General features: G+C 66.5%; 1 protein-coding gene across 5 annotated transcripts; it reads left to right on the top strand.

Moving 5' to 3' along the window:
- The first annotated feature begins 1,138 nt into the window (after positions 1-1,138).
- KLF8 (Kruppel like factor 8) lies at positions 1,139-6,700 on the top strand. 5 transcript variants are annotated; one of them, XM_032124209.1, is made up of 6 exons: positions 3,269-3,560; positions 4,017-4,190; positions 4,368-4,563; positions 5,148-5,274; positions 5,379-5,512; positions 5,702-6,700. In XM_032124209.1, the coding sequence occupies exons 1-6, from the start codon at positions 3,492-3,494 to the stop codon at positions 5,881-5,883; spliced, it is 882 nt and encodes a 293-aa protein (XP_031980100.1). In that variant the 5' UTR covers positions 3,269-3,491; the 3' UTR covers positions 5,884-6,700. The 5 variants fall into 5 exon arrangements, with proteins under 5 accessions (XP_031980097.1, XP_031980098.1, XP_031980100.1 ...); XM_032124206.1 differs by lacking the exon at positions 3,269-3,560 and adding an exon at positions 1,139-1,180 and having other exon boundaries at positions 4,017-4,563; XM_032124207.1 differs by lacking the exon at positions 3,269-3,560 and adding an exon at positions 3,097-3,160 and having other exon boundaries at positions 4,017-4,563.
- Positions 6,701-11,243: the final 4,543 nt, after the last annotated feature.

Raw genomic sequence — 11,243 nt, forward strand, 5'->3', positions numbered from 1 at the left:
TGGTGGCTTGGCAGAAGTAGGGGGTCAAGGGGGTGCCCTCCTCACCCCTGGGTGAGCTCTGTGTGTGCCTGGAGCAGCTGCAGCTTCTCCTCCTCAGCCAAGGTCACCACCTTGGTGGCCGTGACCGGCTTGAGTCACCCCTGGCAGGGACATCGTGAGTAGGGGACACCTGGTTGTGAGTCCCCACCCCCAGGATATCCCATCCCTGGGGATGAGCTGGGTCAGGGCTGGGGGGGGGGGGTGTCCTGCATTTTGGGGGGTTATGGGGTGATTAACCCAGCCTGGGCCTGCCCCTGGCAAACTCGGAGCAGGGTGAGGACCTGGGGAGACCTCAAGGTTGGGGACACAGTGCTGGGAGCAGCCAGGTCTCCTTGGGACAAGAAGCTGGAAAACCAGTGGGGTCCAGAGAGCGGGGGGTGAGCAGGGGGGTGGATTCCCACTGGCAGCTCCACCCCAGCCAGGGGCTCCCTGAGACCCCCCAACCCCCCCAGGAAGGGACCAGGGGACCCCCAGACCACCCGGTGGCTGCAGCCCCTTGGAGGGGCTCCCCCAACCCTGCCAGGACCCCGACACCCCAGGGGACCCCACTGGGGGTACAAAGGGGGCACCCCACGTATTTGGGGGCCTTACCTGTGTGGTGGGGGGGCTCGGGAGGCAGAGACTGGGTGGGGGGTTCAGGCAGTGCCCCCCAGGACAGCCGTGGGTGCTCGGATTTGGGGATGCTCCAAGTCCCTGTGGATGGGGGTGCAGGGGGATTCTCCCCCCCCCCATGGGAGCAGGGGGACACAGGACCCCAAACGGGGGGGGGGTCTCTGCTCCCCCCATCACTGCCACGAGTTCCCCAGGTCTGAGCCCTCCAGCAGCACCCCCCACCCCGATTTTGGGGTGCCCTCCGTGGGGGGGTGGTGGGAACAAGTTGGGGTTCACCTCCCCTCCCCCAAATCCTGCGCGTTCCCATGGCAACGCCGGATGCGAGGGGAGCCGCGCATTGGCTGCCGATGATGTCACCTCAAAGGGCGGGGCACCCCCACCCCAAAAAAAAGAGGGTGGGGGAGGGGAGCTCCGCCCCACGCGGCCCCTCCCCGCCCGTGGGGGCCCCACCCCGCCCCACCCGGCACCGCCCCGGGGGCAGCGGCGGCGGCGGCGGCCGGGGATGCGCTCGGAGGAGGCGCGGGGGACGGTGCGTGGGACCGGGGGCGCGGGGGGGGCCCGCGTGGGGGCTGAGGGGGCGGGGGGGAGGGTGGTAGCGCGGGGTCCGGCGGGGGGGGAGGGGAGGGGAGGGAAAAGGAGGGGGAGGGTCCCGCCCCCCCCCCCGCGGCCCCCTCAGGCCTCCCCTCCCCCCTCGCCCCCTCACGCGGGGGTCGCGCGTGGGGTGTCCCCCCTCCATGCGCCGCGCGCGCTTCCGGGCAGGGCGCCCCCCCGCGGCTGGGAGGTCACACCGGGCGGCGGCCCCGCCCTTCCCTCCCCCTCCCACGCCCTTTGCTCTTAAAGGGCCAGACCCTGCTTGGGCTCGAGCCCCCCCCACCCCGAGAGGGGATCCCCCCCCTCTGTATTCCCTCCGTGCCCCCCCCCGCCGTGTCCCGAGCGGCCGCTGGCGGAGGGTGGAGCGCGGAGGAAATTCCACGGGGGGGTGTGGCGGCGACGGCGGGGTGTGACCCCCCCACGCCCACGGGTGGGGGACCCGGGGGGGGGGGGGGGGTGGGCGGTGGGGACACGTAGGGGACAAAGCGGGGGGGAGGGGGTTGTGGAAGGCGTTTTCCCACGCTCCCCCCCCCTTGCCCAAGGTCACCCGAAATCCCTCCTTAAGCTGTTTAGGGCTAAAAAGGGGGGGCATTAATTATTCCCGGGGGGTTGGGGACATAAAGTATTTGAGGGGGGGGTTACAGCACCCCCAGATATGTGGGTTTGAAGGGGCCCCCCCCCGAGCCCCTAATCCCCACGCCTGGCTGGGTTCGGGGTGCGCCAGGCTGAGGACGGAGGAATTCAGTTCACCCATGAAGGGGGTGGGGTCAGCAATGGTGGAATTTGGGGGGTAACGAGCCCCTCCCCGCCCACTCCACTGCCCCATCCCGCACCCCCCACCCCCGCGGGGCTTTGGGGTGCAAGGGACCCCCAAATTTGGGTTGAGCAGGGTCCCTCAGGGGAGGACGGGGTGCCCCTTTGTCCCCCCCCCTCAATGAGTCTGTTTGTGGGGACCCCCCGGGTGTGGGGGGCTGGTCCTGGGGGGTCTGGGGGGACATGTTGAGGTGCCCAGGTGCGGGGGGCAGTTGTGTGTCTGTCTGGGGGTGTCTTCTGGTGTGTTTTTGGGGGGGGCTCTGGCTGGACGGGGTGTTTTGGGTACCTGGGGATGTGTTGGGGGGGTCCCTGGCTGAGCGTGGGGTGTTGGAGGGGCGTCTCTCCTTGTTGGGGGGATGCTTTGGGGGTCCCTGGATTTGGGGGGAGGGGTTCTATGGGGGTCCCTGCCTGAGGCTGGGGGTGTTTTGGAGGTGCTGGTAGCTTGTGAGTATGTGACGGGGGTGTTTTGGGGGTCCTTGGCTGATTATGGGAGTGTTTGGGGGGATCCCTGGCTGCGTGTGTGTGTTTGGGGGGGGTCCCCAGCTGAATATGTGGCTACTGGGGGTGGGGGGTCTCTGTCTCTGTTTTGGGGTGAAGCGCGTGTTTGGAGGGGGTCCGCGGCTCTGTGTGTTGGGGGGTCCCCAGGTGAACAGGTGGGTTCTGGGGAGGGATGTCTCTGGCTCTTTTTGGGGCGCGTTTAGGGGGGCTCTCGGCTGTGTCTGGGTAATACGTGGGGGGCCGTGTTCGGGGGTTCCGTGGCTCTGTGCGTGTGCTTGGGGGGGTCCCTGGCTGTGTGTGTGTGGGGGGGAGATTCGCGGGGGGTCCCTGCCTTGAGTGTGGAGGTGCTTTGGGGGGGGTCCGGCTTTTTGGGGACGGTGAATTCGCGGCTCCGTGCCGGTGCCGGGGGGGTCCTGTGCCCGTGCCGGGGGCTCGGTTCCGTGCCGGGGGCTCGGTTCCGTGCCGGGGGTGAGCTGTAGCCGCCGCCCCCCCCGGGCGGGGCCGGGCCGTGTGCGCGGGGCGCGGCGCTGGGTGTGGCGGGGCGGGGCCGCCGCGCGAGGCCGGTGCGTGGGGGCTCCGCGGGCGGGGACGGTCCCTGCGTGGGCAGGTACGTGCGGGAGGCCCGGGGCAGGGTCGGGGGGCCGCGGGGCAGCGCGGGGGGGGTGACGAGGAGCTGCTTTGGGCAGGGGGTCCCCCGTGCCGGGCACCCCCATGCGTGCCCCGGGACGCAGCGCGGGGTGCGGTGGAGGCGGGGGTCCCGGTTGTCCCCCGGTTGTGTCGCGGTCCCGCGTGTGCGCAGCGCTGGGGGTGCCGCGGGTGGGGCCGTGCCCGGTGCCTCCCGCGAGGACCGGGCCGGGCCCTTTAAGAAGCTCCACCCGCGGCCGATCCCAGGTGGAGCCGAGGGGGCCCTTCGCACCTCGGCCGGCGCGGCCCGGGAGATGGTGCTGCGGGCGGCGGGGGTAGCTGCGAGCCCGGCGGACGCGCGTGGGAGCCCCGCGGGTCAGTGCGTGAGTGACCCCGGGAGGGGGGGCGCGGGCCGGGGGGGGGGGGGGGCGCGGCCCCTTTAAGGCGCGGGGGGAAGGAGCGGGGCGGGGCCGCCACCGCCCCGCGCGCGGGACACGCCCCCGCCACGCCCCGCCCGCGGGGGGCGGGGCCAGGCCGGCACAAAGGCGAGCGCGGGCGGGGGGGCGGGGCCGGCGGTTCCCGCCCTCGGCGCGCGCCGCGGCCGCCGTGAGGGGCCGGGCGGGTCCGTGAGGGACGGGCGGGCCCGGCCCCGCCTCAGGGCACGGGCGGGCCCCGCCATGCCCGGCCCGGCGACCCCCGGGTGGCCCCACGCCCCGCCGGAGCTGCCCCGAGGCACCGCCCCGGTCGGTTGGTTAGTGAGAGCCCGTTAAAAAAACCTCTTCGCCCCCGCCCCGTGCCTCAGTTTCCCTGGCTCCTCACGGACTGCGGGTCTCTTGCAGGGCCAGGGGAAGGCGACGCTCGCCATGAGCTCGTCGGCGCTGCTGGCTGAGGGCCCCCTCGACCCTCCGGTGCTGCTGGCTGACATCAAGACGGAGCCCCCCGAGGAGCTGCTGGCCAGCGACTGCAGCCAGCCCCAGGCTGAGCCCGTCGATCTCTCCCTCAACAAATCTAAGGTGGCTCCGGCCTCGGCCCCGCCGCCTCCACCCCCCACCTCGGTCCAGTCTTCCCCCATGCTGGTGGCTCCCCCGCTTCCCGCTCCCACCACCGTGTCCGTCCCGCCCTCCGGCCTCAGCTCCACCTCGGCCATCCCGGCTGTCCTCTCACCCGGCTCCATCCTGGCCTCCACGCAGGGCAGCAGCGGGCAGCAGATCCTCCATGTCATCCACACCATCCCCTCCGTCAACCTGCCCAGCAAGATGGGCAACCTGCAGACCATCCCCGTGGTGGTGCAGTCGCTCCCCGTCGTCTACACCACCGTGCCCACGGACGGCGTCACCGCCATTACCGTGCCCCTCATCGGGGGGGATGGCAAGAACGCTGGGTCTGGTAAGGGCACCGGGGGGGAACCCTGCAATCTGGGGAGTGGGGGGATATCTGTCCTGCCTTGAAGGGAATCTCATTTCTCACTGTGGAGTGTCCCTGCCACCACCGCATGCCACTTTCATACAAAGCCCCTCAGCCCCCAGCCTGTGCCCCCCAGGGGACATGGGGAGGGCAGGGACACGCAGGGCATGGCACTGCCTGTCCTCCACCCATCCTGCTGCTGGCAGCCTGCCCTGCCCTTCCCACTGGCTGCCTGCTGCCAGCAGCTCTGGTTTCAGCTCAGCTGCTCCCTGTGCCCCCCACAATCCCCTTTCCCAGGACATTCCCAGCTTCCCACCTTATCCAGGGTGGGGGGCCTGCATCTGCTCTGCTCTGGGCAGGAGCAGGCAGCCAAAAGTGATGCCCCCCAAGTTGTTTCCTCCCTTTGGAGGTTCTCCATCTGCCCAGTTGGATTGGATTCTCTGGAAGAACAGGCAGCGCTCAGAGCGCTGCAGGAGCAGGGGGAAGGCTGAACCCCTGATGTGCACTGGGTGTTTCGGGGGACGTCTCTGTGCTGTGCTCATCCCTTCCCTCTTTGTGCCCCAAAGCTTTCCTTTCCCGGACCCCTCCAGTGAAAATGGACCCCAGCTCCGTGTACCCCATGGACATGAACAGTGACAGCGAGGACAGCACCTCCGAGAGCGGCCCAGCGCCTTTCCAGGACCTGCAGAGAGAGTGAGTCCCCTCCTGCCTGTGCCTCCCCACCCTTTATCCCCTGAGCCCCCCAGGGGCTCCGTGGGCTCCAGGGTCATGACTCCAGCTCTCCCTGCTCCCGGCAGGCCGGCGGCACGGGGGCCCAGAGCCGATTCCCCGGACCTGAAGAAGCGGCGCATCCACCAGTGCGACTTCGAGGGCTGCAATAAGGTCTACACCAAAAGCTCCCACCTCAAAGCCCACCGGAGGATACACACAGGTAGGGGTGGCATTGGTGTCCCTGGGTGCCCCGTGGGCTGGGGGAGCGATGGTGCTGTGTCCCTGGGCAGAGGGGCGGCCCTTTGGGACTGCTGGGTGGAGGAGCTGGGGGATTCCCCTTTTGGAATTTCTGGGCGGGGTGTGGGGGCTCGTTGTTGCAGCGCTGACCCCTCGGTGCTCCCCGGCACAGGCGAGAAGCCCTACAAATGCACGTGGGAAGGCTGCACCTGGAAGTTCGCCCGCTCGGACGAGCTCACCCGGCACTTCCGCAAGCACACGGGCATCAAACCCTTCCGCTGCTCGGACTGCGACCGCAGCTTCTCCCGCTCCGACCACCTGGCCCTGCACCGCCGGCGGCACGTCATGATGTGAGCGGTGCCCGCCGGGCTGGGCTGGGCCGCGCCGGGAGCCGGGAGCGCCTCCCTCCCTGCCTCCCTGCCTCCATCCATCCATCCCCGGCGCTCCTGCGGGGCGGGGCAGGGACTGCGGGAGCGCCAGGGCCGAGCCGTGCCCGCGGCAGGAGCCCCGCCGGCACGGGACGGCGAACAATGGATTCGGGACTACTGCCCCTTCTCTCCTGTCCCCGGTTGTTTTTATTCCTGGGTTTGCCCTCGCCTGGAGGCTCCTTGATTCCTCACCTGGAGGCTCCTTGACTCCTCACCTGGACTTCAGCCAGCAGCTGCCTCAGGCTCTTCAGCCTCCTGCCCGTTGCCCCTCGTGTGCTCCCGGTGCCCTGCCCCTCCCAGTGCCCGTGGGCAAAATCTGGGAGCCGTGGCAAGGACAGGGGCAGGGGGTGATGGCCCCCGTGGAGGAGCTGTTAGCCATTCCCTCTCCATCCCCATACTGTCGCAGCGGGAGAAGGGACGTCACCTCTCTGTGTGCCCCTCAGCACATGCTGGGATTCATGGGAAGTGCTGGGGGTACGGAGAGCCAGGAGGAAAGGAGGAATCAAGAAGCGGGGTAAACCCAACCCAACAGTGACCCACAAACAAGACCATCACCACCACAAAAAGGGAAACTTTGTGGAACATGGAACTTTTATTTTATGGAATTCTACGAGGGGGTGGGACAGGGTGGGGGGGGGGATGAGGGCCAGCAGCTCTCGGGTTTTTTGGAAGACTCTGGGCCACTTGAAGTGTTTCTAAGTTAAACCAGCGGCTGTGGCCACACGCTTTGCTTTTTAATAATGGTTTTTGTGGAGTGTTTCTTCCATCTCCCACCCCAGGCAACCCTCCTGGTTGCTGGGAGGGTGTCAGGATTTGGGGTTGGATGCTCGGAGCTGTCGGATGGTGGGAAGGGTGATGGGGACAATGACCATCCCCATGCTCAGGGCAGTCCCTGCAGGGGCTGGTTGGGAGGAGGAGCTTCCCAGACTCCCTCTGAGCCGGTGCTTTTGCCCTGGCTGTGTGGGCATGGGGGAACTGGTGTGAGGACGGTCTGTGGGAGCACTTCAGGGGCCTGTGGCCCCTGAAAACAACTCTCAGCTGCTTGGGAAGGAGCTTTTCCTCAGCCAGGATGTGCCATGGGCAGAGCTTGTCCCCAGCCTGAGGTGGTCCCTGACCACCACGGCCTGAGGGAGAGTCTGGTTGGCCACAGGTGAAGTGGGACCTGCACTTGGCCCCAGCCACCCCACCCGAGCTGCAGGCCTGGGGCAGAGGGGCTGGGAAGCTGCCGGGTGGGCAGTGTTTGCTCAGATCTATTAATGGCAAGAGGCAGTGTAGAAATACCATGGATTGACCCGTTCAGGATGAGGATGTCACCTCCCAAAGGGGACAGGGACAAGGCAGAGCTCTTCAGGGCATTCTGTGCCTCCACCTTCAACGCAGAGCATGGACCAAGGGGGTCCCAGTGCCCTGAGCTGGATGAGCAGGACTGCAGCGATGGTCAGCTCCCTGAACTTGTGTGGGCTCTGCTGCTCCAGCTGGATCCCTGCAAACCCCTATGGGACCTGGTGGGATTCATCCGAGAATCCTCCAAGAGCTGCTGATGCCATCATAAAGCCTCTCTTAATAATTTTGTGAGGTCTTGGGAATCTGAGAGATCCCAGCTGGCTGGAAACTGGTGAAATTTGTCCTGATTTTTCCAGAAGGGCAAGAAAGAGGACCCTGGAACTCACAGGCCTGTCAGTCTCGCTTCAGTGGCCACTAAAATCATGGAAAACGTTCTGGGAAGTATTGAAAAACATCAGGAGGACAACACAGTCATTGGTCACAGCCAGCACAGCTCCGTGAGGGGAGAGTCCTGCTTGTCCAGCCCGATTTCCCTCTACAGCTGATCAAGGGAAACCAGGAAACGGAATCTTTTTGGACTTCAGCAAAGCCTTTGATGCTGTCTCTCCCAGGATCCTTCTGGACAAACTGTCCAGGCCACAGCTGGATAAACACATCATGGGATGGGCGAGCAACTGGCTCATGGGTCAGGCACAGAGTGTGACAGGGACTGGGGTGACATCAGCCTGGCACCTGTCATTAGTGGGGTTTCACATGGCTCCAGCCTCATCCCAGTTCTCTTCAACATCCTCATGAACAACCCAGATGCAGGACTCAGAGGAATACTAAAGAAAAACTCTAAATTCTTCAGTTGAAGCTTCTTGGGGATTTTGCATGAAAGATGTCCTATTCCAGAGAGAAAACTTATCAAGAAAAGATACAAATACTCGTTACAGAAATGAAAAATCAAACTTTCGGAGGATTTGGGAATTCTGTCACCTTTTGAGGGGCCTTGCGGCTCCACCTGGGCTCGGCTGGGGGTGGAGCTTCTTAAAGGGCCCGGCCCCACCCGCGGCACCGCGACACAACCGGGGGACAACCGGGACCCCCAAATCCACCGCACCCCGCGCTGCGTCCCGGGGCACGCTTGGGGTACCTGGTGCAGGGGACCCCCTGCCCAAAGCAGCTCCTTGTCACCCCCGGGACTGCCTCACACCCCTGGAGCTCTCCTGCACGTACCTGTGGCACCTTCAGGGGTGTCATTGGGGGTGCTGGCACCGTGTATCAGAAACTAGGGGTCCCTGGGGAGCGCAGGGTGCTGGCACCGTGTGTCAGGGCCAGGGAGTTTCCTCTGGGGGAATGGGGGGCTCTTGGGAGGTGCCTTTCGGGGGGACAGGGTGCTCTTTGGGGGTGCTGTCACCCTCTGTCAGGGTTCAGAGCGGTACTTCGGAGCACTTGGGCTCTGTGCTCGCCATTTTGGGGGTGCTGGTAGCCAAAGCCATGCTCGGGGGCACCCTCCGGCCGCCCATCCCCAAGTCGGGTTGTGGGGCGGCCCTGCTGGGGCTCCCCCTCCTCCTCCCCACCCCCAGCGCCCCGGGGTCCGTGTGCGGGGCTGGGACCCCCGGGGGGGCGGCTGGGGCAGGTTCCGGGGGTGCTGCAGTCGCCCCTCGCACCCCAAACGCCGCCGGGCCGCGCTGCTGCGCCCCGCTGGCCGCGCTCGGGCACCCGGTGGCGCCAGCGGCCCGCGCTGGGCGAGGGCTGGAGGAGGAGCCGGGGGATTCCCGTTCTTAGGGAATTTCCCTGGGCGCGTGGGGGCCGCCGTGGCAGCGCTGACCCCTCGGTGCTCCCCGGCACAGGCGAGAAGCCCTACAAATGCACGTGGGAAGGCTGCACCTGGAAGTTCGCCCGCTCGGACGAGCTCACCCGGCACTTCCGCAAGCACACGGGCATCAAACCCTTCCGCTGCTCGGACTGCGACCGCAGCTTCTCCCGCTCCGACCACCTGGCCCTGCACCGCCGGCGGCACGTCATGATGTGAGCGGTGCCCGCCGGGCTGGGCTGGGCCGCGCCGGGAGCCGGGAGCGCCTCCCTCCCTGCCTCCATCCATCCATCCATCCCCGGCGCTCCTGCGGGGCGGGGCAGGGACTGCGGGAGCGCCAGGGCCGAGCCGTGCCCGCGGCAGGAGCCCCACCGGCACGGGACGGCGAACAGTGGATTCGGGACTGCTGCCCCTTCTCTCCTGTCCTCGGTTGTTTTTATTCCTGGGTTTGCCCTCGCCTGGAAGCTCCTTGACTCCTCACCTGGAGGCTCCTTGACTCCTCACCTGGACTTCAGCCAGCAGCTGCCTCAGGCTCTTCAGCCTCCTGCCCGTTGCCCCTCGTGTGCTCCCGGTGCCCTGCCCCTCCCAGTGCCCGTGGGCAAAATCTGGGAGCCGTGGCAAGGACAGGGGCAGGGGGTGATGGCCCCCGTGGAGGAGCTGTTGGCCATTCCCTCTCCATCCCCACACTCTGTCCCAGCGGGAGATGTCAGATGCCTCAAACCACCCCCTTTTGTGGGACCCCCGTGCTCTGTCTGGCTCCAATTCCACCCCTTTTTTCCTGCCTTTGGGACACCTTTTGCAGAGCTGGAGCTCAGCATCCCCCTTTCCCTCAGCAGGGACTGTTGGCACAGGCCAGGTTGGGCAGTGGGAATAGAGGGGACAGCCCCCAGATCTCAGGAGGAGCTGCAGAGGTTTGGGGGTCACACAGGGTCCTGTGTCAAGTACCCGTGACAAAGGGGCATCGGTGTGTGGGCATCACCCTGCAGCTGGAGATGCCGAGGTCCTGCTGCACAGGCAGCAGGTGCCAACCTCTCCCCAGGGGCTGGAATCATCATCCCAGGAGTCGGAATCACTGGTCCGGGAGGTCCAGGCTGTGCTAGCTCCCTCTCCTGGGTGAGGCCCTGAGGACTTTTAATTGCTCTGAGCAGCCCCCACTTGAGACCCCCACCCACATCCCTGGGCCCATTTAAGCTCAGCCTGGGGCCTCCAGCTCCTCCCTGTGGCCATGGACCCCCCTGGCTCTCACCTTGGACCTGCCCCATCCCTGTGATCCCAGGACTGTCCTCCTGCTTGTACCAAGGCCAAGGTGACCCCCAGGGAGGGCTGTGCCACCCCTTTTCTGGGGACAGGGGTCCCTGAGCTTCAGCAAAGCCCCTCAGTGGCTGCCAGACCCTGTGGCACACTGGGGACATCCAGCTCCACATCCCCTGGGAATTCTCCAGTGCCTGGGGCTGTGCTTGGCTTGGCTCTTTCCTTGCTGGGCGCTGGAGGGTGTCCCTGTGCAGTGGGAGCCCAGAAAGTCCTCCCGGTTGTTTTCCAGGCTTGGCAAAGGTCCAGGGCTGGGTTTTGAGAGGAGCAAAGGCCGATAGCACCCCCTTCCTCCAACCCTGCCGTTTGTCCTGGAAACTCACCTCAGCCTCAGACCCTTCTGCTTCCTCACCTCCCTCCTCCTCTCCCAGGAACGCCTGGAGGAGCTGCTCGATCTTCCTGCTGGGGGTTGTGATGCCTCCCAGTGCTCCCCCATTGGGGACTGGGGTTACTGGGGGCCTCCCCAGCTCCTCGGGGCGCTTTCCCCATCACCTGCCTGCCCTTTTCCGTGGCTGGGAGAAGAATTTAACAATCCCCAAACTGCTTCCCTGCTGGATGAGCAGTGACTGGGGGGGTTCTGCAGCCTGCCGGGGGGTCCTGCTGGCTGGTGGCATCCCCGTGCCGCCGGGGTGGGCAGTGGGGTGGCGGTGCCCTGGCTCTGGGGTCACCCGAGGTCCCTGAGGACGGTTCCTTGTCCCTGTCCCTGTCGGAGTGCCGGGGCCTCTCCCGCCTGCCCGCCCGGCACTGCTCAGACTGGTTTAGCAAGTGGATGGGATGGGGCGGCCGCTTTCCCTTTGAAGGGCTCCCGGGAAGCATTTGATGGCTGGAAACCTCCCGAGGAGGAGAAAGGGAAAGACAAAAATAGGTGGTTTTGGGTTTCTGTGGGGGAGCGGGGG

This window comes from Corvus moneduloides, chromosome 14 (assembly GCF_009650955.1).
Source record: "Corvus moneduloides isolate bCorMon1 chromosome 14, bCorMon1.pri, whole genome shotgun sequence".
NCBI classification, from domain to species: domain Eukaryota; kingdom Metazoa; phylum Chordata; class Aves; order Passeriformes; family Corvidae; genus Corvus; species Corvus moneduloides.

Excerpts from the sequence above, each read along its gene's own strand:
- KLF8 (XM_032124205.1), top strand. The coding sequence starts at position 3,492 with ATGGTGCTGCGGGCGGCGGGGGTAGCTGCGAGCCCGGCGGACGCGCGT. Across the intron at positions 4,564-5,147 it reads TGGCAAGAACGCTGGGTCTG|CTTTCCTTTCCCGGACCCCT; the intron begins GTAAGGGCACCG and ends TGTGCCCCAAAG. Across the intron at positions 5,275-5,378 it reads TTCCAGGACCTGCAGAGAGA|GCCGGCGGCACGGGGGCCCA; the intron begins GTGAGTCCCCTC and ends TGCTCCCGGCAG.